At 50.4% G+C, this 27,162-nt stretch overlaps 1 protein-coding gene across 2 annotated transcripts; it reads right to left on the bottom strand.

The window, feature by feature from the left end:
- On the bottom strand, positions 1-27,162 carry UACA (uveal autoantigen with coiled-coil domains and ankyrin repeats). 2 transcript variants are annotated; one of them, XM_071441078.1, is made up of 19 exons: positions 27,014-27,162; positions 15,899-16,032; positions 15,317-15,405; positions 14,505-14,569; positions 13,752-13,809; positions 13,172-13,242; positions 12,960-13,066; positions 11,841-12,022; positions 11,369-11,406; positions 11,153-11,236; positions 10,512-10,619; positions 9,480-9,512; positions 8,868-8,966; positions 8,633-8,669; positions 7,738-7,790; positions 3,861-6,521; positions 3,181-3,333; positions 1,784-1,849; positions 1-1,698 (listed from the first exon to the last, which is right to left on the bottom strand). In XM_071441078.1, exons 1-19 carry the CDS (start codon positions 27,068-27,070, stop codon positions 1,627-1,629), a joined length of 4,167 nt encoding a protein of 1,388 aa, XP_071297179.1. In that variant the 5' UTR covers positions 27,071-27,162; the 3' UTR covers positions 1-1,626. The 2 variants fall into 2 exon arrangements, with proteins under 2 accessions (XP_071297179.1, XP_071297178.1); XM_071441077.1 differs by lacking the exon at positions 9,480-9,512.

Below are 27,162 nucleotides of genomic sequence, written 5' to 3'. Positions count from 1 at the left end.
AAAAAGAAGAAACCATTTTATTGATGTTGTAATATGAGAGAGATTTAGAAAAACATACCTAGAACTCCCTGGATAAGGAAACACAGTATCAAAATAGGTCAGTTAGTACAACAAAACAAATCCTCTCCAATAAGTTTCAAGTAATGCAATCATAAAAGAATTTGGCTAAAAAGTAACTCTTTACTCTGAGATGTTTTCTGTAATAGTCCTCTAAGAAACTAAAGGAAAGCAGCAGCAGATCTGTTTTACTACAGACACATATTTAGTAAATATATTAAGGGTATTTCTATATAAAAACTGCCCTGCACATCCATCACTGTCTGGAGCCTCCACGTGGCCTCTTCAATCCTACAAGACTCTGCCCAAAAAGGGAGAAAATAAAAGGGGATAAACACAACTCTAGTGTAAAAAAAGGAGCCCAAGGCCTGGAGGGGCAGCTGGGGGAGCCCAAACAGCACAAAGCAGGGAACTCTGACTTCAGCCCTCATTTTTCAGGAACATGGAGAGGGAGTTTGGCTTTTCTGCATCAGGATGCCACATTCCCCCTTGGTGGTTATCAGCAAAGGCTTTTAAAAAGCAGACTGAGGTCAGCACTCACTGGTGCTCAATTTAAACAGCCCTGTTCCTTAACAGGCTCATTTTTCAAAGACTTCCCTTGAACAGTAACAAATTTCATGGTTTGTTTTTTTTTTCTTTTTCATAAAACTTCCTTATGGAAACCATCCTTCAGTTAAAAATGAAGCCTTGTTTCATGGGGAGATTCCAGCAATTAAAAATTCTCCTTCCATTAATCCTCACTACTGACATCTTCCCCCATAAATAAGATTAAAGCACATCATTTACAGCTCAGACTTCCATGAGGTGGTGTTTGAAAATGCAGTACCTGAGCTGCCCCACGGAGCTGCTCAGTCCCACCCTGGTGAGGAATGAAATGGTGCAGCAGCAGCAGCAGGACCATGGCACTGCTGCTCCCCAAACCAGGCCACTCCAGCCTGCAGGAGTCAGGGCTGAAGCATTCAAGAACACTTTAGGGGCAGGGAGTGTTAGTGTTTGGATGGAAAACCTGATTTTTTTAAGTCTTGTAGAAGCGAAGGCACTAAATCTTAAGCTTATATATTAAATATAACTTGGCCAGCCAAGTTACAAGAGACAGCAAAACACCTTCCTGTGTGTGTGTCACAGCACATCCTGCTCAGCCAGTGTGACAAATGAGCCACTTTCTCTTAATCATTAAGGGACATCCACAGCTACAACACTCAGCCACACTGCTCTGCACAGTTTATTTTTAACCATCCCATGAGAGTTCAAGTTCAAGGATCAACTGGAGCTTCTGGGTATAGGTCCTGCTTTAGCAAGTGGTCAATCAGACATTAAAATAATTTAACCTCTATGTCATCATTTTGACAGTTTTAAAAGATGCTGTATACCTTTTATCCATCTCATTAAAAAAGCGCCGGGCCTGAAACGCCACAGCCCTGGTTTAGTGTTAGATGAGGAGAAAACGCTTCAGCTTTGAGAACTGTGTGGTATTGGGAGGCTGTGAGTGCAGCTTTACCACCACCACTGATTCAGTATCAGCACGAGGGCCCTGCAGGTCTCACTGCCCAGGCACAGCAGCAGCAGCACTCAGCACACCAGGCCCTGCCTCATGCGGATGATCTGCAGCAGGGCAGCCTGCACATCTTCATCCATGTGACCCTGCAGAGGCAAACACCCGTCACCAACACTGACACCCCCCTGGGCACCACCCACCTGCCCCAGGGCAGGGATCCTGCAGCCTCACCTGGACAGCGCTGAGCAGGTGTGTCCTGTACACTGCCACCACCTCCTGGTGCTGCCGGGCGGCGTCCTACGGGGGACAACAGGGACACCAGGTGAGCTCCTCACACCCTCAGCCTCCGCCCCTTCCACCCCTGTGCACCCGAGTGTGGGCACTGCCACACCAACCACAGCTGAATTTGCAGGTTCAGGTTTTATCCCTTCCACTAATGAAGGAAAAAAAGTGGCTGCTCTTCTGCTGGGAGAATAATCACAGAATATCCTGAGCTGGAAAGGATAATCACAGAATATCCTGAGCTGGAAAGGATAATCACAGAATATCCTGAGCTGGAAAGGGTAATCACAGAATATCCTGAGCTGGAAAGGACCATCAGAGCCCAGCTCCTGGCCCATTGTGGTGGTGGTGGTGGTGGTTGAGAGTCCGGTCAGAAAGAAAGTCAGAAAAACTTTCCCAGCCATTCCTCTGGGAAGTTTTGAGAAAACTCAGAAAAATAATTAAAACAATCCTACAGTTAGTATTTTGAACTTGTAAGATGTTTGCAAGAAAAGTTTTGTCCCTAATTAACCAACAGTGTAAGGAGTGTTAGTTGAAGACCAATCAAGTCCACCCTTCTCAGAACTATCTACAAAAAGAATGTGAGTCTAATAAACTCAGCTTTTACCTTCTAGAAACATCTGAGTCACGTTGCTTCATTCAGCCATCCCCAATACAATAGTGACAGCCCTGCACACTGCCTTCATCACAGCATCAGCTATTTGGTTAAAACCACCCTTTTTAGAACACTTTCCCTCACAAGAATCAGCCCTGCAAATACTCTGATAGATGTATTTGTGAACCTGAGCAGGAGCAGAACTCACTTTGCCCAGACACAGCTTTAATAATGAGCTTTACTGAGGCCACAGAGGTGTGCACAAAATCCCAGCACTCAGGCTGTGTCCCCTGCTCTGTCAGTGCTTCATGACAAACAACACACCCAGGGCTTGCAGGCAGAGGAACACAACTCAAAGCCATTAAGAAATTACCACCTCAGCCTTCCAAGGTGAAAAAAAATATATATGGTTGTAAGAAATGACTAAAGCTGAGCCTGCATTCAGAAATGGTCTTGGCAGGATTATAATAGAGTATCACATAAGCACAGAATCTCCCCTCTGCTTATATCCTTTTTATCTGGAGAAGCTGTCAAGTGTTGCAACTCAAACTGAAGAGGAAAGCAGAAAAAAAAATTACAGAGAAGCAGAACTCAGGGGCAAAAGCCCAAGCAAACAATGGATAGTGTACTTGTGAAGTGTGAGGTTGCTGTCCCACCCCCTGCTCCAGAAGGCACATCCACATTTCCCTGTTTACACAGGGAATTAAGCAATGCTACTGCACGTCAGACAACACCTTGTGTGAGCACTTACAGCCAGCTGCTGCTGGAGTGTTTTCACTTGGCTCTGGAGCAGTTCCACCTGCTGGTTGTGCCTCTTGGAGGGGATCCCAGTGGTGTATGTCAGCTGGGACAAGCCGTTGAGAGCCTGCTTTAACCGCTCCACGTCGTTCAGCAGCTCTGTTATCTGTAAAATAAAAACACAGAAAACACCATTTAAGGATGTCTCACTGCAAACTGCTCTTTAACATTCTTTCGAGTCTGATGAAGCCCAGCAAGCATTGAAGGCTCTTTGTCCCAGCTTGCAGAGAGAGGACTTTGCTTTGCTGACATGCTGGTTCCCATTGTGCTCCCTGGCACTGGGGTGTGGCAGGTACAGTGACATAAGAGACTGAAAAAAGGGAGGATCTAAGGACATTCCAGGTCTAACTTCTAGGAATAACAGTGAACCTTTAGAAGGCAAGCCAGAGATGCCCAACAAACACAGCTCCAGAGGAAGGAGGAGCCGATATTCCCAGAAGTCTGAAGCTTTAACAGAATTTAAACACTACAGGATGTCCAGAACATATAAGGGACTGGAAAAACTTTGCATGATGTAAAATCAGGGCTTTGGGCCAACCCTGGGTTCCTAATGCTCAGCACAAAGTGGCGCTGGAGCGCCTCAGGAGCTGAATGCTGAGCTGAGAGCATCAGGAGCACAAACCCAGATCTCACCTTGTTGTCCTTGGCTTCCACCTGCTTTGCAGACTCCTGGATCCTCTTCTGCAGGTCGATAATGGTTGTCAGTGATTTGTCACACCTCTCCTTCTGGTCCTTGATCTCCTGCTCGATGCTGCAGCTCCTGAGCTGGAGCAGCTCCTTCTCGTCCTTGAGGGACAGCTCGCTCCTCCTGGCCTGCAGGGCCTCCTCGCAGGCCTGCTCGTACTTGTGGCTCATGCTGGCCAGGTGGCCGGCCATGCTGCTCACCTGGGCCTCCAGGTCAGCCTTCATGGAGCTGTACTCTGCCACGGCCACCACCTCCTGGCTCTGCAGCTCTGCCAGGGCCTGCTGGCTCCGCCGCAGCTCCTCCTGCAGCCTCAGCACCTCCTGGCTCTTGGCCTGCGTTTCCGCCTCCTTTTCCTCCAGGCCGCGCTTGATGGCCGCGATTTCTCCCTCCAGCCCTTCCTTCAGCTGGGTGTATTCCACCAGAGGCACTGAGCACTCCTTCAGCTGGGCCAGCTCCTGCTGCAGCTCTCCAACTCTGAGCGTTTCCTTGTGGTATCGCTCCTCCTTGCTGCTCAGGGCCTGCCGCAGCTCCTCCACGGTGCGGCCCAGGGCCTCCCTCAGCGCCTGCAGCCGCTCCGACGGCGCCTCATGGGCCACGGCTCCCTCCTGCTGCCCCTCCTCTCCCGTGTGCTTCCTCAGCAGGGCCCTCAGCTGCTGCCTGAGCTCCTCCATGCTGCTGGCGCACAGCCTCTCCAGCTGGTGGCATTTCTCTGCCAGCACGTAGTTGTGCTGCAGGTCGCTCTGGATGGACAGGAGCCCGCTCCTGAGCTGCTCGCTCTCCTCTCTGCACCTCCGCGCCTCCTCCTCGCTGCCCCTGCACCTCTGCTGCTGCTCCTGCAGCTGCGCCCTCAGCTCCTTCACCATGCCCTCCAGGCTCTGCTCTCTGGCCTCAAAGGAGGCCACCGGGGCGTATTTCAGCTTGATGCACTCTTGGATTGTGTCCAGTTCCTTCTTCTGGGCTTCGATTTCTGCCTGCAACTGCAAGATTTCATCTTGCCCCCTCTGGTGCTCAGCCCTAACGGCAGCATTGCTCTCCTGCAGCTCTTGCACGCTTTTATTTAAAGTATTTACCGTGGCTTCATGATCCTTTAAACTGATATACTCCGTTTTTAATTGGTTCTGTAAGAGTTTCACCTTGTTTTTTAAAGCTCCGTTTTCTTCGTTTACCCTCAGGAACTCCTGCTTTATCTCTCCAATTTTGCCCTTCAGGTCTGACAGCTCCCCATTGGTCTTTTCCAGGGTGCTGTTGAGGACAGTTTTAACCTCCTCGTGCGTGGTGGCCAGCACATACTGATCCCTCAGAGTCTCCCTCAAGCCTGTGTTCTCAGCCACCAGTTTGCCCACTTTTGCCTGCTCCTCATCATATTTCTTCTGAAGCTCAGCAAGCTGCTTCTCAAGCTCAATCCCATTAGATTTTAAAGCTTCCAGCTCTTTCTTGTGCTGCTCTGGAGACAGGTACACAGCTTGCAAGTGGCTGATATTCTCATTTAAGTTGTTCTTCTCTGCCAGCAACTTTTCAGCTTCTGCTTTGCTTTCATTGTACTTCTTTGTTATTTCAAAAAGCTTTTTTGTCAGGTCACCCACAGCCAGATCGTTTGCTTTCTTCAACTCCTCATGAATTTTTAAAGGCACATTCTGGCTTTTAATTTCAGTTTTTAGCATTTGGACTTGCTGCTTCAGCACCTTGTTATCAGCCTGCAATCTTTCAAGTTCCTTCTGCAGAGTCTCATTCTTCTGTGATAGCTCAGAAATTGCCTTCCCCAGCTCCTCTTCCCTCTGCTCAAACCCACTCCTCATCTGCTCGTGCTCCTCTGCCTTCACATGCTGTGCCAGCTGAGCTCTCTGACTCTCAGACTCCCTCTGTAATAGCACCAGCTCTGCCTGCAGCTTCTCCCGCTCCCCCTCCACCTCTGCTAACCTCCTTGCCTTCTCGTTCACCTCGTTTGACAGCAAACCCTTCATGTTCTCAAACTGCTCTGCGCTCACAGACTGGGCCAGCTTGGCCGCCGTCTCTCTGAGCTGCCCTTCCAACTCCGTGACATTCCTGCCCCTTTTGTCTCGCTCCATCTCCAACTTCACAAGCTCCTTCTGCAACCTTTTGTTTTCCTCCACCAGCCTGCCCTCGTCCCTCCGGAACTCTGCCACCAGCAATTCGTTCTGCTTGATCTGGTTCCTCAGTTTCCCCACCTCGGCAGAGGCTCCCTCATACTTGGCCTTCATCTCCCGGAGCTGCTCCTTCAGCTCCTCCGTCGCCTTGCTGCTCCCCGAGGCCACCTCGCTGGCCAGGTGCTCCTTGAGAGCCAGGAAGTGGCTCTGCATCTGCTTCACCTTGCCCTCGGAGTCGAACATCCTCTTCTGCACGTCCTTCAGGGCGTCCTCCAGCTGCCTGACCTGGCTGTCAGACTCTGCCTTGCTCCTCTCGCACTCTGAGGCCAGAGCTCTGCACTCCGAGGCCTTCAGGGCCAGCTCCCTCTGCAGCTTGCTGATCTCCTCCTTGGCTGCACCAAAGCAGCTCCTCAGGCTCTCCAGCTCCTTCTTCAAAGTCTCCTTCTCGGAGTTGGGCGACTGGCTAGGCAGGGACAGCTCCAGGGGCCTCAGCATAGACCGCGACTGAAGGGAAATTGGCACAAAAAATAAAAGTTCACAACTCTGACAGGCCACATACACGTGTTTATTGCTTATTCTTTGGGGCAATGGGAGCTGCCACTCTCTGGGGCAACGGGAGCTGCCACTCTCTGGGGCAATGGGAGCTGACTAAAATCCAGCTGATCTGAGCATCACTAGTACAAGAGTTTTTTTTTTTTTTTAATAGTAAGTTATTCTTGCCCCTATTGGAAAACAGGTATTTTGGCTTTTAACAGCAAAAATCTCAAATATAGTTCTGCATTACTGCTCCCCAATCATGGACTGGTTTGGGTTGGAAGGGACCTTAAATCCCATCCAGTGCCACCCCTACCATGGCAGGGACCCTTCCACTGTCCCAGGGTGCTCCAAGCCCTGTGCAACCCCGCCTTGGACACTTCCAGGGATCCAGGGGCAGCCACAGCTGCTCTGGGAATTCCATCCCAGCCCCTCCCCACCCTCCCAGGGAACAATTCCTTCCCACTATCCCATCTAAACCTAGAGGGGCAGGTATAATGCATCAATTCCACTTCCCTTGTTCTGCATTCATATTTAATCACTCATCTGCTAGAACAAATTTAATTTATTAAGATATTGCTCCCATCCCTCAAGTGTGTGAAAATAATTTTATGAGGAATCAGAGCAGAGAATGCCATGGCTACCAGACCCTTCTTGCTGAGAAGACTGAGGAATGCAGTCACTCAGAATTCTGGAAGGGTTTGGGTTGGAAGGGACCTTAAAGCCCACCTCATTCCACCGCCAAGGGTCTGCTGGACCTTGTTCATATACAAATTGTTGCTTTAAAAGATTGATAGCTATCAAACAGAACTGTCAGGGAATTATTATATAGCAGGCAGGAAAAGGAAATAATCTGTATATTATTTTATTATAATTCTATTATTATATTATTATAATAGATTAATAAATTAGAAAAATATTATGGAGATGAGCCCCCAGTTTACAGAGTGGCTTTGTAAAACACGTTTAGGAGAGCTCAGGACAGACCTAGGAGCTCCCTGCATTTCCAGCCTGTCACAGACAGGACTCTAGAGGGCACCCGCAGTAAAAAATAAACACAGAAAAGCAAGAATTCCCCAAAACCGTGTGCTCGAAGCAATGCTCAATAAACACACTTTTATAAGCACGTTTAGCTTTCCCAGCATGACTACCTCAGAGTTCTTTCCAGTGGAAAAATATTTATTACCTGGGATTCCACTGCAAATGCTTGGCCTTGTTTAAGTAATAAATCTTCTTTTCCTGGATTTTCAAAGCAAACAGTGTTTAGGCTCTGGTTAAAAACAGGAACACAATCACAAGAACACTGATTTTCCTGCCCAGCTTTATTCTGGTCACTGGGGTCACGCCAGGCTGAAGGCTGGTGTTTAAGTACTTGTTATTAAAACAACTTCTACTTAATGAATCCCCAGGGGAAGCCTGGCCAAAGCCCTCCTAAGGAGGAGGACAGAAGTGCTTTGCCAGGCTGGGCTCTGTCCTGCACCAGGGTCAGGGCTGGCAGCTTGCCCAGCTCATGTCTGCACTGACCTCAGCAGGGAGAGCATCCCCTGCACTCCCCATCCAGGACTCCTCCTGCCAGGCAGCCAAACACTCCAAATACCATTTAATCTGTCAAGAGCCCTTGTGTTACACAAGGGCCAGGCAGGTCTGCAGCTGGGCTGGATGCAGGAGGCTGGGAAGGGTTCATTCCTCACACGAATGGGAGCCCAGTGCTGTGCTGAAGGCAGAGCTGTTCCACTCCAGCTCTGACACAGCTGCTGCTCCCCAGCCAGGCAGGCACTGCTCAGCCTGCAGGGACGGACAGGGCAGCTCCTCTGGGGGCACAGACCCTGCCCAGCTGGCTGTTGCTGTGAGCAGAGGGCACAGCAGGGGCCCCAGCACATGTCCCAAGGCCAGGCACTCTCCATCCTGGGAGATGGAGCTGCTGGCAGCTCCTGCAAACACAGCTCTGCTCGCGGGGCTGGGCACGAGGCTTGGCTGCATTTCAGACCAGCAACAGCAAGAGATGACCAAAAACCCCCTTTGATCCCTGCATTCCAACGCCCCATCATGCACAGCAAGCCTCAACAATTAACTGTACTCACTGGTTCCAAAGTTACCTCCAGACCCTGCAGAGTCACCCTAAAATCAAAGGGCAAGAAACAAAAGTCAGGCTGAAAATTCACTTCACATTTCTGCTCTGTGTTAAACTAGGGTGAAGGGGCAGGGAAAGCTTTTGCAATGAGGTAACCATTCAACAGTTTCAGCAATTTAACATGCTGAAGTACTTCCTACTGTAAATATCAATTGCTATATCCCATTTCAAATCACTCAACATACTTCATAATACTTGAGTTTAGCTTTGAGAGCTTCAATAGTCCTTAAACTTTCTTCCTGCTGCTTTTCCTTGGTAGTCAGGATTTTCTTCAACTCATCTTTCTGAAAGAGAAGGAGTGCCACATAGCCAAAGCCACAAGAATGGACAGGGTTGTAAGACCTCAAGGAACTTTTTGAAGAGTTTAGACAGAACTTCAACCAAGATCAGCACCGAAAGAATCTCTAATTTTTTGCTTCTGGAGTTCTTCTTCAAGACTGCTCCTCTACAGGAGGAGTCTTGAAGAATGAGTCAAGAATATGCACCAACATAACCTGCTACTGTTTAATTAAATCATATTTGTTAGTCTTGCATTACTGAAAGTCACTACAGAGATGCTTAATATTATCAGTGTGCTCAAGATCCTAAGTGAGCTTTAAAGGAGCCGTGGGAAGGATAATTATTTGTAGTTACAGAAATGCTGTGCAGCTGCACAAACTGATCCAGAGCAGTAGATGCTTCACTTGGCATTTTTAGGTAGCTTTTAAATAGTGCATTTAAAACTGCAGAGGAAATAAAAGAGAGAGCTGCTTCCCCTGCTCCCCAGTGCTGTTACACCTGCAGGTGACACATCCTACCTCATTCTCAAGATCATCTGCAAACATTTGCTCCTGCAAAAATGACAAAAAAAAAATCCCCCCCAAATGATTTTCTCAATGATGTTTAAGGGGCTCACACACAGTTCATCAGCTGACAAATCCACCCCAGCTTCTAATGCTGCCCTTCCAATTTCCATCCAGCTTTATTGCTCTGATTTTATTTCTCTAGCTAGGGGTTGAGGGTGTCTGACAGAGCAATGTCTGAGAAATGGAATATCTCCTGTTTCCCAGCTCAGACACTACTGAGGCAGTCAACTACAGCTTTTCAGAAGAAGTTTGCTGATTTGGGGAAGTGACTATTAAGAAGTTCATTTTATAAAGGCAATTCTTAAAACAGGAGTTCAGACAAGCCACTGACTGCACTAAGAAATATTCTTTCTATCCATGGGCTGCATTTAGGGGGGGCTGCATAAATGTACCTCTAAAAAATACAGCAAAGAAACAGCCTCCACAAAGCAAAAAACCAACAAAAAAATCCTCTTTATGTTTTCTTTCTACAGGTCACACTTAGACCTCCAAAAGGAAGGAAATTTTTTTTTAAATCAACGTTCAAAATTTGGGTGAGAAACTTTTGTTGGAAACCTTTGGCTTTGTTTTCTTGCCAATTGAAGAATTTATGTTTTTTCTCTGTGCTTGCACTTGTAGTAACAGCTGGAAAGTCAGCTGATGACAGAGCCCTGCCACACACCACCTACATTTAATGGAGAGATGAAGCTCAGTTCTCCAAATTGCAGCACTCCAGAGCAGCCCATTGCTGGGGGACAGAGCCCCAAATGCTGCTGCCCCAATTTCTGGGTGTCAGGGAAGCACATGGCAGCAGCCTCCTCACAATTCAGGTGTAACTACAGGACCAAAGGCTTTTCCAGCAGCCAATGGGGACACACACATTGCAGTGATTCCCAGGAAAGCAGTGCAGACCCCATCCTAACCCCATCCTAACCCCTGGGCCTTCCTGTCAGCACCAGGTGGCTGTCCCAGCTTCCCAGCCAGGCATTCCAAGCCTTGGTTTACCTCAGTGAGCTGCAGCTGTAGCCCACTGATTCTGTCCAGCAGCATCCTCTGCTCCTCCTGCACTTCCCTCATTCGATCCTTCAAATCTTGGTTTTCCAGCTCCAAGTCCTTCAAAGGCAAATATGGCATTTAAAAACAAAGATGAAGACCTCCCCACACTACACACACATTGGGAAAGGTAAAGACTCTGAGCCAGCAGATTTAACAGCTACTGAGCACTCCAAGCCCTGCCTAGCCTTTTGAAACTGCAATGACAAGGGAATGAGATGGGAAAATGAATGCTGGTTAGTGGAACAATTGTGACACAGATTATTTTTAGTATGACACAAACATACATCTCCTGAAAATGTAAAAAAAAAAAAATCTTCCTCGTTTGTGACTGATTTTACTGCAGAGGCAGAAGGTTAAGAGGTAGGAAAGCTTAAGACAGGGACACTTCCAACTATTTATCACCCAAAAAAGGTGCAGTTTTTCCCTGAAAAAAGTTTACAGCTCATCTGCATAATTGCCACACTGCACATCATGCAATTAGGCTTCAAGCAAGCAGCAGTACCCGACCTTTGCTGAGGGGATCATTAGTGCTCAGTGCAGCAGCCCAGCCTGCCTTTAGTGCCTGTGGCTCACCCTCCCTGCCCACCCACCTGAGTGCTGGGCTCCTTCTGGAACAGCTGGAGCTCCTCCTGTGCTCCATAGCCCCGGCCCCACCTCTGGGACACACTGGAGACCTGTCAGTGCAGCAGCAGAGCATTCCTTCAGATGCCTGTGCCATCCCACCTCCCCACTTCCCACTGGGACAGGGGTCACCGCACAAATGGTCCCCTCTCAACCCCTCACTGACAAATGGCTTCACCAAGTACCTTTTGCTCAGCCTGCCCTCTCTTGATGCTGTCTCTTCCTAAAAAGGCATCACAAAAACAGGGAGTTACAAAAGGCATTTTGCTCAGATTCATGCAGCAACGTGACACATTCAGCTAATTCCATCCCCCTTCCACCCTGGGAGGGCACTTCAAAAAATAGCTCACCACACCCCCAACGAATCAAACATGGAAACATCCTCAAGGTTTTCTATAAAATAAAGGCTATTTATTTCTATAAATAAGGGTAAATAACTCCCATGATCAATACTGTTAAACCCTCGAGGCACCAGAGCCTGCAACCCTCTTAAAAGCTTTGCTAAAACCACACAACCCTAATAACTGTCCTTCCCCTCCCAAACAGGCAGATCATGACCTTTGTGGCCAAAGGACCACAGCTGCCCTCCCAAACAGCCCCTGAAGCCGCAGGGACACAATCCCACACCCCAAGGAAGGTGCTGTAGGTTCCTCCTACCTCTGCTGGAGTCCTCAACGGCAGCTTTTATTAAAGCCAAAATGTCAATATTGTCCCCAATCCTGGCATAGTAAGCACAGTCATGGCCAAGGCCATCAGTCAAACCAACATCAGCACCATTCCTGAGCAACACCTCCACGGCATCCTTGCAGCCATATTCACAGCCTAACATTAGGGCAGTCCTGGCATGGGGAGAGAGAGGGCGTTGAGAGACCCGGGGACCCCACAGAGCATCACTCACAGAGCCAGCCCTGGTACAAACATGTCTGACCTCAGAAACCTCAGCCAAGGCACCTTCCCTCTGCCCACACAGGAAACAGCTTTCCAAAGTCACTCGGAAATGTTTAAATATTTGTGCAAAAGCAAACAAACCCACCATAATAACAGTATTTCTACAAAACCAGCATAGACTTGCTGCCTTTGAAAGCCACCCAGTGTTTGGAGAACTCCCATGACTTTGGTTTCCTCTACCAGATACAAATCTCAACAGACACAACAAACACCAGGCAAGGAGTTTAGACAAGGTTTGGAGAGGGGGTGCCTGGGAGCCCTGGGAGTGCAGCCCTGGCAGAGCTCCCCAAACATTCCCCAGCTGCAGGACGTGCAGTGTGAGTAGCCAGGCTTTGTCCCACAGCAGCCTCGTGTCATGGAGCAATTCTCCAAGAAATCACAGGCAAAAGCAGCAGCTACAAACAGAGCCCAGGAATAAACAGCTCAAGGTCCCTTGGGAGCTCCACTGGACTCAGGATTTCTTGCCAGAGCACCACTTCTGCCATGGCCCATTGTGCACGTTGATCCCAAAGGCTGCTTAGGACAGAAAAACCCTTTAAAGAACCAAGTCCAGGTTCCCTGCTGGCAAGAACAAGCCTGGGAATATTTTGGATGCCAGCAGGAGCAGGAGAAAAGGCCAGGTGTTGAATTGGCAGATCCACTTGTGAACTGACTCCCAGGTTCTCCTCCCCCAGACTGAGCCCACCCATTCTGCCAAGGGACAGCCCTGCCCCACCAGAACCATCCATTCTGCCAAGGGACAGCCTTCCCCCAGGGCCACCCATTCTGCCAAGGGACAGCCCTCCCCCAGGTGCCAGCAGGAGCCCAGCAGTGCCCTGCAGACCTTACCTGCTCTGCTTGTCCCTGGCATTGAGGTCGGCCCCCCTGTCTATGAGCAGCTGGCACACCGCGGGGCGACACATCTGGGTGGCCAGCACCAGCGGTGTCCTCCCGTCCTGGGGGACACAGGGGACAGCGTGAGGGCAGGGAGGAGCCAGAAGGGGCCAGCAGCTCCCTGTGTGCAGCAGGGAGGAGCAGAGGAGGGGGAGGCAGCCCCTTACCCCGTCCTTGGAGTTGACGGCGGCGCCGTGGTCGCAGAGCAGCTGGATGCTGGTGGAGCAGTCGGACATGGCTGGGGACAGAGAGGACACAGGGAGGTGACACAGGGCAGGGACAGCAGCCTGGGGAGGGCCCAGGCACAGCCCTGGGGGTGTGTGTTTCACAAAATGCCCACAGCCGGGCTGCAGGGCTCGGCTCTCACACCACCCACAGCAATCAGACACTGCTGTGCAGCACAGCGAGGCTGCAGGAAACCACCCACAGCAACCAAACACTGCTGTGCCAGACACTGCAGCACAGGGAGGCTGCAGGAAACCCAGAGCAAAGACTCTTCACCCACCCCAGCACTGCCCTGAATCTCTGCTCGTGGTGCTTGAATGTTTTACCCAACTTCATCTCAGGCCTCCAAGCCCTGTAACACTGTTAATGTTCATTATTGCGGACAAATGTCATGGCAATATAAAACACTCTCTCCTACTACAGCCATCAAAATTAAAAGAGAAGGATTCAGCCCATCTGGAAGTAAATGCATTAATTAAATCTTTGTTTCCATACAGTTACCAGCAAAGCCAAGCCCTTCACCTGCATCATGAAGAGCAGTTCTTCCCTGGAGATCCACATTCTCTGTTGGACAATTGTACTGTTGAAATAAATAATCCCAGTTATCAATCAGAATCCAGACTGCATTTACAACATCAGGTGTTTGAGCTTTAAATTAAAGCAATAAAACGTGATTTAAGTAAAAAAGATGCACAGGAATTGCACAATTCATTTCACAGATAATGAGCCTTTATATCTGCATGGAGACACGCATCAATTAAAAGTTTAAAAGAACTCATTCAAAATAACAAAACAAAAAAAAAAAAAATCAAATGAACATACACTGACCAGGAATAAATGAAGAAAAAATAAACATCACACAAACCTAAGACAATCCTCTAACACTGTTTCATTAATGAGAATTTGTGGCTATAAATGCCCAGCTTTAAAAGACAGCCCCATTTTCTTCAAGAGCCGCAAACTACAACTTGATTTGACAGTCTATGAAAAGATTTAAAAAAAAAAAAAGTTTATTTTATTTATTTTAGCCTTCTTTCAGTCCCAACCTGGTATTTAACATGAAAAGGTCTTTCCCCCATGACTCTTATTTTTTAAAAAGAATCTGATTAAGAAAGAAATCACATATCCCAGTTTTGAACCAGTGTATGTGTGGTGGTTTGACAGGAAATGTGTTTTTTGGGATGCTGTGTTTTTGGCCAATGGATATCCAGACTTTAAAGCCACTTTTCCCCCCTCAATACAAGAGCTGTAAGAGACAAGCTGTATTTTCAGTACCTGCAAGAGCTTCTGCAAGCACAAAGCATGGCCATACTTGGCAGCCAAATGCAGGGCGTTTCTGCCTGAAAACAGAGAACAGCAGCTCAGGGTTTGGGTCAGTGAATTCCTGAGGAGTATTCCCAGCATTTCAGACCCAACAGTTCCTGTGTGCCAGTCCCTGCAGATGTGTGCTGAGACATCTCCCCTCTACACCTCACTTTGTTACAGTTCATCTGTGAAATTAATCTCAAAATGCTGCATCTGACTCTGCACAAGGAGTTAAAAAATCAATTCTCCCATAGGAGGAGGCCAAGTTATCTCTGTAAACTTTCTTATTCTCAGCTTCATATTAAACCTAATAAATTCTGAGTAACAACCTGAAAATTAGCACCTGTTTTTAACTGTCTCTTCCATAAGACAAACTCTGCTACCACACAAGGAAATCTGGAAGGTTCTGAGCCCCTGAGGCTCAGCTGGGCACACAAATACCTCCCACAACATTCCACAGGGTCCTCACCTTGAGTTCATTTAAAACTGCTCTTATCCTGTTGCTCTCACCCAGAAATGCTGATCTCATCAGTGAGTCTGGAGCACATTATAAACACAATTACAGCAGCACAAACCCACATTCCTGAAGTTCTGCTGCATTCATGAATTCCATGACAGGCCAGTTTCCTCAAGACCAGCAACACGCCACACAAATAATTCGTTTTTTGCCAGCTTCAGAAAGAAGGAAGAGCTATCCTGTGGTCCAGCTTAACTTTATTTCAGCATGAAACCCAGCTGGGAGCATTTTCAGGCTGCCCTTTCAGGGCCTGTGAGGAACCCACCTGCAGCATCAGTGGCTGTGATATCAACTCCGTGCACCAGGATGGTGTTCAAGCAATCCAGGTTTCCCTTTGATGCTACAACATGGAATCTTAAAAAAAAAAAAAAAAAGAGAGAAAAGACCTTGCTTAAGCACAGCTGATTTGTACATGAGAATGGCAATATTGGTCAGGAAAGGCAAAGCAGCAGGGAAGTGCTACAGGGGCCAGCTCTGGACAGCATCCAGACCTAAGGGTTCTGCAAATATTACTTCAAGGAACAAGGCAAATTTCCTGAGAAACGATCATTATTTACCTGGATCAGTGAAGCAGGTGAAATACCAGTGGGGTGTCAGCTTCCCTCTATACTCAAACCTGGCAAGAGCAAGCCTGTAAACACTCATCTATCTCCACTGGAAGTGAAGATTGTTTGGGAGTTTCCCTTTCCATCCAGCTTGGTGGAGCTAGATTCAGATGAGGTATTACCCAGATTTCTGCACCCAAGAAGGTTTCTAGAGCAGCAGGAGTATGATTTCCACACTCTAGAGCAGGAGTATGATTTTCAGCAGCCCCCAGCAGCATTCCCCAGCTCTGGAGGTCACTTACGCGGATCTCCCCTCCACGTCCAGCTTTGTGGGGCTGACCCCCTTCTTGGCCAGGATGGATGAAACCTTCTCCACATCGCCCCTCTCAGCTGCCTTCATTAACCTGTCATCATACTTGCTCCAGTCCGGGTTCAGCTGGGGGACAGAAGCACAGATGTGAGTTTATGGAGCACCAGGATCCACCGGGGCTGAGCCACAACAAAATCCAAAACTGGTTTACAAACAACGTGCTGCACCCACCAGGATGTTTGGAACTATTTGTGCAACATCCCTGTCACTGTTGTTGGCGTGCAGAGCTCTGGGACAGCCTGGGTAAGTCACTTTGGTCCTAAAGAAGACCTTTAGGATCAAATTTCTTTGGTTTTCCTCATCCTGTTTCAGTTTGTCACGTTCTGACAACAAATGGATGCACTAAAAACACACCCCAGGACATGGCTTTTCCTGGCTGTGCCACACTGTTCAGTGGGTCATGAATTAGCTAAGTGTGATGGCCAAGGGAAGAACAGCTACTGAGCTGCAGAAGGAAGAGATTCAACATTGATAGTTTGGAATTGCCTGCAGTTTCCAAAGCACTGTGGAGGGCAGAGAAAGCCCAAGCCAGTTATAAATAGACCACCTCCATCCAGCCCCAGACAGCCCTCACCCCCCACTCACTCCTCTCTTGTTTACTTCAAACTTAGAATTTCAGGCCCCAGGCCAAGCCTCCCATCCCAAAATGCAGAGCTTGTTCTCTTCCCTGCCAAACCATCCCTGTGAATGGCTCTGGGCTTTTCAGGAAACTGCTCTGGGACAGAAACCTCACATCCATGCTGGACACTGATAACTGGATATCCAAGGAGCTTTTAAGGGAAGAACAAGGCTTCCAAAGGAGTATTTTACTCAAAATAGGAATATAACATTCAAATCTAACTCTGCACAGCAAAAGACTTTGCAGGTAAGGGTGAGACACAAGCAGCCTGTGGGTGCATGAAGTTACTTTTCACTGCGGGTCAGAAATTCCTCACAACATGAAGAACATTAAAGCAGGTAACCCCAGCCCAGGGTTTGTTTAAGTAAAAGAGAGCACACAAAAGAGAACAACCCCAAAATCACCACCTGCACCTGCAGTGATTTGTAAAAGGGTGCTGCACTCATGATCAGAGCAGATCCCATCAATCCACACAAATATCTCCAAGAGGTGGCAGAGGACAATTCCACACTGTTCAGTGGTACCCAGGACAAGAAGCAATGGCCAGAAACTAAACCACAAGAATTTCCATCTCAGCATGAGGGAGAACTTCTTTCCACAGAGGGATCAGAGCCCTGGATTCTCCCTCTCTGGAGACATCCCCACCCCACCTGGCCATGTCCTGCCTGTGTCACCTGCTCCAGGTGAGCCTGCCCGTGCTGGGGCTGGCCTGGAGCATCTCCAGAGGGCCCTTCCAGCCCTAACGACTCTGGGTGATAATCTTCACTCTGCTTTCCCACAATAAACAAGATTACTGTAATCATGAAGGCTTAGCAGCAGCTAACCCAGTCCCGCCCTGCTAGAAGTGACAGGAGTAATAAAAATAGAGCACTAATGAAATTAGCACCAGTGCTGCGGGGCTGAGGTGCAGCACTGACTCATCAATCAATTTACACATCCATTAGCCTGAAGGCCAAGGCAGCCTGGCCTGAGAAGTCACTGCTCTGGTGACATCACAGTGCCATGTCCCTCCCCAGCTGGGACAGGCTGCCCTGCAAAGCCACCTCCTCGTGCAAGGCTCAGCTTTTCGTGTCAAACACCCTGGAGACTGTGCGAGCACAGCATCGCACGCTGTGCTCCTGAAATTCTCCTGGCGCCTTCCCATCCCTACGGGACAGAGATCTCACCTTGGGTGCTGGGATTGCTGGGTTGTACCTCGGCAGCTGATACCTCCCAGCACAACTCAGCCAAATGGACAGAAAGTCCTCCCAAATCCCCCCCAGCCAGTCCCTGCTCCCATTGCATAAAAGTTCTGATTAACAGAAGCATTACTTAAAAAAAACCAACACTTCAGTCATTTGTACCCACAGCCTATGGTGCACTAAGTTTAAAAGGGGATGGAGGGACAGGACACAGGGAATCATTCTCACTGCCAGAGGGCAGGGATGGATGGGATATTGGGAAGGGATTCCTGTCTGTGAGGGTGGGCAGGGCCTGGCACAGGTGCCCAGAGCAGCTGGGGCTGCCCCTGGATCCCTGGCAGTGCCCAAGGCCAGGCTGGACATTGGAGCAGCCTGGGATGGTGGAAAGTGTCCCTGCCATGGCAGGTTGTGGAATGGGATGAGCTCTAAGATCCCTTCCAACCCAAACCATTCCACGACTAAATCATTACATATTTAACAAACACATTTATCATTTAGGGAAGATTCCTCGCAGGAGGAGTTGCTAAGGAGATACAACACTCATCAATTCAACAGAACTACTCCACCCCATTTGCACAACCCAAGCTTTCACATTTTGCAGCAATTTTTGTAAATTCCTGCCAGGGTACGAAACCCCAGCTAGAGCTCCCAGATACCTACTGTGTCCTTGGCTGCACAAGAGAACCAACAAATCATGCTGAACTCGAGCTGCCAGGAGCCGCCGGCCCGGCCGCATCCGCAGCGCAGCTCACGGCGAGGAAGCGCTGCCCTGCGCCGCCCGCGGCTCCTCCCGCTCCATCCTCACTTAGCTCGGCTCCCCGAGGGTGCTCTCCCCATCCTCAGCATCATCCTCAGCCTTCATCACTCCGGGACACTCGCAGGAGCGTGCGCTGCCCAGAGCCGCGCTCAGCGCCGGACAGACGGACGGACGGACGGCGCTCAGGGAAATAGTGCCCGGAGCCCAGGGGCTGTAAACAACACGCAGGCAGCCTCAGCAGCCCGATCTATTTTCTGATAAGGCACTACTTGATAGGCAGGCGATAGAAAGCAATAGCTATTAATACATTCCCGGCGTGCCCGTGCCCTGAGTCACGGTGCGGGCAGTGAGCTCAGGGGCCAGGCACGTCCCAGCCCCGCAGACAGGCAGGCAAGCGCTCTTCAGAAATGACAAACACGCTCCTCCTCACGGCCACCGGGCACCCACACGGGGGAAGGTCGTGCTCAGCACCGCTAATAACACAGCAGGACTGAAATACTCCCAGCAGTAATTCCTTCCCCGTTCCGCCGCGCCACAAAGCCGCAAGAACCAGACTCGGGCTCAGACTTCAGACAGCTCCAACCGCCGAGCAGATGGAATGCCTGATCCTATTTTGACAGAAATGTAACCCATTTTAAATTAGAAAACACACATGCCTCTGCTTCAAAAAAATTCTCCTTTTACAGCACTGAAACCCTTTCTGAATAAAACCTGGTTTCAGCTTACTGCTGCTGCCAGTCTGTCTCCCAACATGTGAAACGAGAGGAGTCACAGAGGCTGTGAAAACATTAAACAGACAGCACAATGATTAACAGGAGGGAGATGGAGAATCCCCTTTCACAAGTTTTAAATTTAAATGGAGATCTCCCAAGTGCCATATTTAGAGGAGTAGGTCAACAAGACAAGCAATGCACTGTTTTGTCTGCAGGAGAGAAACCTGGTCCAGGGCCAGGAAAACCACTTAGACTCACCCTGGAGGACACACTCCAGAGGCTGCAAATAACCCAATAAATGGATCTTCTCAGCAGAGAATTTTTAAATCAATCGCTGATTTGGGCAAATTCTCTCTTTGCCAGTAAGTTGTGAACTGTCCCCTGGTCCCCAGTGTGGGCACCAGCCTTTACCCCACAGCACCAACATTCCCCAAAGAAGGATCCAAGACCTCTCTGCAATTAGCATCCATGTGACAAGGCCACTCCAAAAAAGTGCAGTGACTGTGCTGTCTTCTGACCACAACCAAGTCTGTCTCCTCAAGCTAAAAATGGATATTTTGGGGGAGAGAATAAATACACCTCCCAAGTGGCAGGGACAGAAAAGCCCCACTTGACCAAAATCAGTTTGGTGAGAAATGTAGGTAAGACTGTGGCTTCCAGGTGTTCATCCCAAAGGCTTTCCTTGTCTCCATCTCATCTGCCTGCAGACATTCCTCGTGTCTCCTGAGCCGCACTCACCCTGCAGCCCCTTTGTGCTGCAGATCCTCCTGAGACAGCCCTGACCACGAGATTTAGGATTGCTAAACCACACTCCCCAGCCCTGCCCAGCTCCAGCCAGGCACAGAGCAGCTTCCATGCTCCATCAGCACCGAGCAGCTTCAGGGAGCACAAACCCCAGGGATTAAACCTTCTCCAAGGCAGCTCAACCCAGAGAGCTCAAAGGCACCAACTCCAACATGCTCTTTACAGTACCTGAAGTGCATAGCCTAATTCAGACTTTTTTTCCCAAAATTAAGACCAGGAACATCATCAGACCCCAGCAGTGCAGATCTCTGGAGGTGCTACATCCCCCTCCACCCCACAGACGCCTGGCCAAGGCTGACATTGCCCAGTCTGTGTTAACACACCTGTTTTCCTAAGCCCAGCCTAGCTCTGTGTCTCCACAGAGAAGAGCAGCCCACCTCCCTGCTGGGCTGGCACCAGAAGCAGCCTGGTTGCTGCAGACAGACACCAGAGCAGAGACAGAACACAGACCCCCTGCTCCACGGGCCCTCCCAGCTCTCAGCCAGTGACAAACCTCCTGAGCTGCAAGAATGGACTTCCCCAGGTACTCCTCAAGTCCAGGTGAGCTTTGAGCATCCTCCACACCCTCTGCTAAGACACTGTAAAACTTCAGAGCATGGAGGGACAGCACAAGGGGCAACGGCCTCCCACAGGAAAAGAGGAGCTTTAGGTGGCTTTGGAGGAAATTCCTCCCTGGCAGGGTGGGCAGGCCCTGGCACAGGTGCCCAGATCAGCTGGGGCTGCCCCTGGATCCCTGGCAGTGCCCAAGGCCAGGCTGGATGGGTTTGGAGCACCCTGGGACAGTGGGAGGTGTCCCTGCCATGGCAGGGGTGGCACTGGATGAGCTCTAAGGTCACCTAAGCCAGCCCAGAAATACCAGCAGTGACTCAAAGCAGCTCCTAAGCCCTTCACAGCGAGCTGGGATAAAGCTGTGAAAGTGAGCCCAGCTCCTGCCACCACGGGGCCAGGCTGATCCTGTCCCCAGCACAGCCCAGCAGGGACACAGTCCCTGTAATGCCATTAGTGGGTGACATAAGCCCACAGGGGAGCAGAGAGCTCTGGGGACACTGCCAGCACAGCACAGCTCACAGGCTCTCAGTGGCCCTTCACAGAAGCCCAGGAGCAGCTGGAAGGGATTTAAATCCCATTCCATCCCACCCTGCCACGGCAGGGACACCTCCCACTGTCCCAGGTGCTGCCAGCCCCAGTGTCCAGCCTGGCCTGGGGCACTGCCAGGGATCTGGGGGCCTCACTCCCTCCCAAGGAGGGATTTCCTGCCAGAATCCAACCCAAAGCACCCCTTTCAGAGCCAGGGCAGGCTCACACGTCCCCCAGGCCGCACACTTGGAGTCCCTGCTCTTTCTCCAGAGGGCAGAGTACATTTGTCATCAAACCCGACGTGGGGACAGACACGCCCTGCCCTTTCCATGGCACAAAGTGACAAAGGCTTTTGAAGTGCTTTGGTTTGTTTTAAAACTGCACTGACAGAATGAAAGGTAAGTTAGGTCAGAAAACTGGCTTTTAAAAATGTTTCTTTTAAAAATGTTTCCCAGGTGCAGCTTCCCCTGCAGTGCAAGGGCACTTCACCAAACCCACCTCTCCTGAAGAATTTGGCTTACCTGGCTGAAAAAATACTGCACATACCGGGTTAAACCCCACTGGGGCGAGCAGAAATGGCATCTTTTGTGTTTTACAAGCATATCTTACCTCCCAGGACACGTCTGTCCCCACGTGTAAAGGCTTTGGAGTGCCAGACTGCAGGAGTGAGATGTGGGTTTAGTCTGTGCAAGGGAAAACCAGACACAGGCTGAACACAGGGCTCTTGTTTCACCCTGCACCTTCCCACAGGCAGCACTTTGTGTTACCACCTCATTCACCAAAAATCCTCCAGAATAAAAAAGCCATTGAATGCCACAAAGTGGGCAAGGCTTAGTTCAAAATGGGATAAAAACCAGCAGCTCCCTTAGGCCTGCTCTGGTCTGGTATTGTGCTGAAAACACTCCTGTCAAAAAAACTCACCTGAACAGCTGTGCCTGGTGTGTTTAAATGTAACTGCAGCCTGTCATTAATGCAGGTAACAGTGTCCTAACAAACAGCTTAAAGCAGGCAGCTACATCTCCTCATAAACATCCCTGATTTTACCCTGTTCCTCCCAAGTCAGCATGTCCCATCAAGATCAATCTATTAAGAATAAAGAAAATTCAAATCGACTTCTAGGTCAAAAAATCCTCTCAAAATGAACATTTCCCACTGCAAGGAGTGAGAGGTCCCCCACAGCAGTGCCAGTTTCTCTCTGCCAGGCTGTGCCAGGGGAAAATCCACCAGCAGCAGCCACAAGAGCGCCGAGGCCACACTGGAAGTGCCAAAGGATTCTGCCTACAATCCCTGCAGGAGGCAAAGCCGGCTCAAAGAACTAAAAACAGTCCCAGTTTTGTTCTCAAACAACTTTCTCATATCTCATGGCCAACACAAAACTCCAGAACACTTTACTGATAAAACAGCCTGCGAGTGCCAGCCTTGAGGCACAGCCTGACTTGGACACCAAGAGAAGTGACCAGAGCTGCTGGGGCTCTGCATTTCCAAACTCTGCTGAGGACACCCCTGGCACCTGGGGCCAGACTCACACACACCAGGAATATCACACCCCCCAACCTGGATAGAGGGGAGCCCCTGCTGCAGCCTGGCTTCACCCCACAGGGGAAATATTTCCCCTTTAAACAGGGAGAAGCAGGAGCAGGGTCAGAGTCCAGCTGCCAGTGGGAGCAGCACAGCTCCTGCCTGCCCAGGACTCCATTAGCTGGAATTTCTGAGCTCTCAGGCACGGCCCCATTGATCTGTGTGCTGCCATTCATTACAGCATCAGGAGGTGTCAGCGGGGATGAAACCTGATGTGAGTGCTGCATCCTGCACACAGGGAAGGCAACAAATCCCAGCCATGGTCAGCCAGCAGTGAGCGAGGCAAACAGGATCAGCCTCAGATGTGCCAGCATGTGCTTGCTAGCATTAATATTTAAATACTGACAAAGCACTCCGTAAGTTGCTTCTACACAAAAGGTCATGTGAACTCCAAAGAGATAAGCATAGAGCTTGTCTGTGTAATTATGTCTGCATATCAGCTCAGGATACTGAACTCCCAGGCCTGCACTGAACCTCCACTCTTTTAAATATTTTTAATTGCTACATTCCAAAGCGATAAAGCATTAACTCTCCTTTCTACGGAGCCTGAAAATTACAATGCACCTGTAAACAGGCTGCACCACAAAGCTTCTGCTGCACCACAAATTGCCAGTTGTGTTGCTTCAGCTTCACCCCACAAACAAGCTCTAATTCCACTTAACTAAATGCAAATGAATCACAAAGAGATTTTTTTTTTCCAAGAACAAACACATTAGCACGAGCCTGAATAAAGCTTCCTGGAACCAAACTCGCTTGAAGGAACAACCCCAGCCAGGCCAGGAATGACATTGGAATATTACAGTGCTGTGGGTGCTTGAGGATGCCATGGCAAAGTCACCTCGGGCTGCCCCAGGGAGGGGGGACAGGACAGAGCTGCTCCAGCCGGAGCAGCAGCAGCACTGGAAAAATTCTGCTGATGGGTCAGGGCACTGGGATCAGCCTGGCTGACAAATGGTCTGTGTCCTTGCACAGGGCAGAGTCGGGACACAGTGCCACAGGAGTCTTGTTCATGTACAAGCTCTCCTGTGCCCCCAGCAGCACCAGGATCTTCTTCTGTAAATGATCTTGAACCTTTAAAGGGTTAAAATCAGGTTATCAAGCACCTGGTTTTCACTTCACCCCTTTGGTTACTCATGTGCATTTGTCAGCACACTGGGGCTATAAATCACTGCTAACACTGATGCTGCTGATGAATTAGCAAACCCAAGCAGCATCCTTCATTCCCGTGACAAAAGGGGTCAGCCCAGAGCAGGAGGTGGTACCTGCCCTCTCTGCTGCTGACAGGGCAGGAGCAGATGTTTCATGTGCATTGGGTCACCCCACACTGCTCCACTCCTGCTTTCCCAGAGGAAAACTCATCCACTTAACAGAGCTGGGCAGCATCCACAGGGAAAGGAGTGTTGACACAGCCTTGAACAAGCTCAGCTGTCACTGACTCCAGAGCTTGTTCAGATATTCATTTAATAATCACAGCTCATTATGCCAGGGCAAGAGCTCAGGTGTCCCTTTGTTCCTTGCACAATGCTTTCCGCTAATTATACGGCAGGTTTGGTTTCTCTTAATTAAACAAAACCCGGCACCACTTTTCCCAGAGGAGGAAGGATTGCTAGGAGTTTTCACATGGTTTTGGATCTGCCCATCCTCATCACCTCCCCCAGGTGAGGACCATCAGCAGGTGATCCCCATCCCCTGCTCCAGGTGATCCCCATCATCATCTCCCCCAGGTGAGCCCCATCACCACCTCCCCCAGGTGCCCCCTGAACCGTGGGGACCCCACTCCTGGGGCTGCAGCTCCAGTTCTGCTCAGAGCACCACCAGCAACCCCACTGGTGGCTTCCCAGTAACTCCAGGTGCTCCTTCCCTGAATTCCAGGCTCAGCTGAGGGGATATCACACCTGAGACTGAGCCCTCCCCAGCTGTTGCCCCAGAGTTACAGCAATAAGCAGGTGCCTTTTCCCCTGCAGAGGCCACTGTCAGAACTCTGAAGGTCCATTTGCCAAGGCCTGCCCAGAGAGGAGAGGTTTGTTTTGCAGAACAACAAACCAACCCTTCCTCAATCAGCCTCTCAAGAGAGACCAAGCAGTGAGTATCTCGTGGGTACAGACACAATCCCCAGCTCTGCTGAAGAACACATCTCCTTGTCACAACCCAGGTCCCAAACACACGTTTGTGGTGGCAGGATGTATTCTGGAATCACAGAGGCACAGCAGTGGGATTGAGTACATTAATTAGATCTTTCCTGTAAATGCTGGTGGATGAGGCCCCTCCTCTGACCTTCATGCCCCACAGAAGCCCACATCCAACTTTCCAGCCTGCCCTCCTGCTAATGACAGGCATTTGTCTCACTATGCAGAGCACTGAACAGGCTGCTCAGATGATTTTCCAAGCACCAGCAGCCAGCTGGAGCTAACAAAACCAGGTAATTCCACTTTCAGGTTCTGGATAACCGTGGAATCGGTCATAGCCAACGTGGTTTTTACTTTCTGCTGCTTTTCGTGGCTTCCCTCCATCACAAATCAGTAATAAAGCGATTCTCATCGGAAAGCACGTAACTACCACCTTCACCTGGAGGAAAACTCCCCAAAGCAGGCTGGATTGGGTTTCTCTCCACCCGGCAGGAAACAGCGCTGGGTGGGGAGAGGAGAGGGGGATGAGGTTTCCCAAAGAGGCAGCTCTTGTGCACTCCTTTCACACGGGATCTCTGAAGCTGCCGCTGGCAGGGATCCCACCCACCTCCCCTCCTTCCCAGCAGAACAGAGCCCAGCTTCATCCCACACACCTACCGGGATGGGTCTGTCCCCCACAGAGAAGATTAAAAGCTGCTGCTATTTGATGGAGACGGTGGAGTGATCGCACAACCCAGCTAGGTAATAAACAGGGGAAGTAAGTTTACTATGGAGAAAAATCCCTGTTTTTACAGGATCTCGCTGAAAGGAATTTCCCTTCGTGTATTTCAGAGTAGCTTCAGCTCTCAAAGGTATTAAGACTGCTCAAATGTCCTCTGAAGAGAGGGTTTATTGGAAGTGAAAAATCTCCATGTCTATTCAAAACCAAACACAGGTGCTGCCAGTCTTTGTTTGAATGTAATTACTGGGCTAATTTGAGAATAACAAACAGCTCTAAAGTACGGGACAGCTAATGAACACAGAGCAGCGCCAGCCCACGCATGACAAATCCTCATAACAGGCTCATGAATCACCGCTGAGCTCCGTGGATCCTGGGAGCTGTCATCGGCCAGGGGAGCAGCTCCAGCTCCTCCCCACGAGCTCTGTCCAGGTAACATCCTCAGAGCAGGATTTTACAGATAGCCACTATCTCAAAGGACGGCTGATAAAATCCAGCGCCTCGCATTCACCTCCCTGTCCCGCTATTCCCCGGAGCCAGCGGCGAGCTCAGCAGAGGAGCACAGGGACGGCTCAGGATGGGGAAGCATTTACCGGGCAGGCACAATTAAAGATGATTTACCGCGCCAACAGTTTCCAAACACGGCTTTCTCCACTTACAAAGACCTCCTCCCTAAACAAAAGTCATCCGCGGGGATGAATGAAGTGAAAATAAAGACCGATAAAGCCGGTTAAAGGCAGCTAAAACCAGCCTAAATTTTGGAAGCCGGAGAGAAGGGACAGAGGTGCATTTCCAGAGGTTCTGCCTGGTTCGGCTCGGCATTCCAGAGGGGATGACCGGCAATCACAGCCGCACGCTCACCAGCTTCCTGCCCACTTTCCGAGCAATTCCTCCACCAGAAGCGCTCCGATTTCACCACATCAATTCCTAGCACGGAACCCGCTCCTGCCCGTGCCCCGCGGCGGCCCCGCACCGGCTCCCCAAGGCTTTGGGGGAAAAAGTTGTTAATTTGTGCTGGAGCCAGGAGGCAGCGGACGGGCACAGGGAACCGGAGCGAGAGGCGGGGGGCGGCTCGGGGCCGCTCAGCCCCGCTCCTCCAGCCCCGAGCAGCGCCCCGAGCTCGGATCCGGGCTCTGCCTGCCCCGCGTTACCGCGGCTCCCCGAGCTCTCCGCTCCCCGTGAAGTCCCCGTTCCCCGGGGGAGCCGGGATCCTCCGCGCTCTGCCCCTCCGGGCTCTGTGCCCCGAGAGCCGGACCCTTCGTTCTCCGCCCCTCCAAATACCGGGACCCCCGAGCTCTGCGCCCCAAGAGCCGGACCGGACCCTTCGTTCTCCGCCCCTCCAAATACCGGGACGCCCGTGCTCTGCCCCAGCCCAGGAAACGGGACCTCCCCGTGCTCTGCCCCGCCGGGATCTCCGTACTCTGCCGCACCCCAGGACCCCCCAGCCAGGCGGGGGCCATGCCCCGGCACCCACCGCGCTGCCCCCGATGACGGCTTCGTGCTTCTTCAGCCGGGACTTGAGGCTCTTCATGGCGCGGCCGCGGGCGGGGGGCGCGCACCGCACCGGCCCCGTCGCGCTCCCGCCGCCGCCGCCACGGCCGGGACGCGCCGGCCCCGCCCCGC

The sequence above is a fragment of the Agelaius tricolor genome, unplaced genomic scaffold (assembly GCF_023055355.1).
Source record: "Agelaius tricolor isolate 1412-34295 unplaced genomic scaffold, bAgeTri1.0.p SCAF_16, whole genome shotgun sequence".
Classification (NCBI taxonomy): Eukaryota; Metazoa; Chordata; class Aves; order Passeriformes; family Icteridae; genus Agelaius; species Agelaius tricolor.
This window is presented reverse-complemented; position numbering and strand designations above follow the sequence as displayed.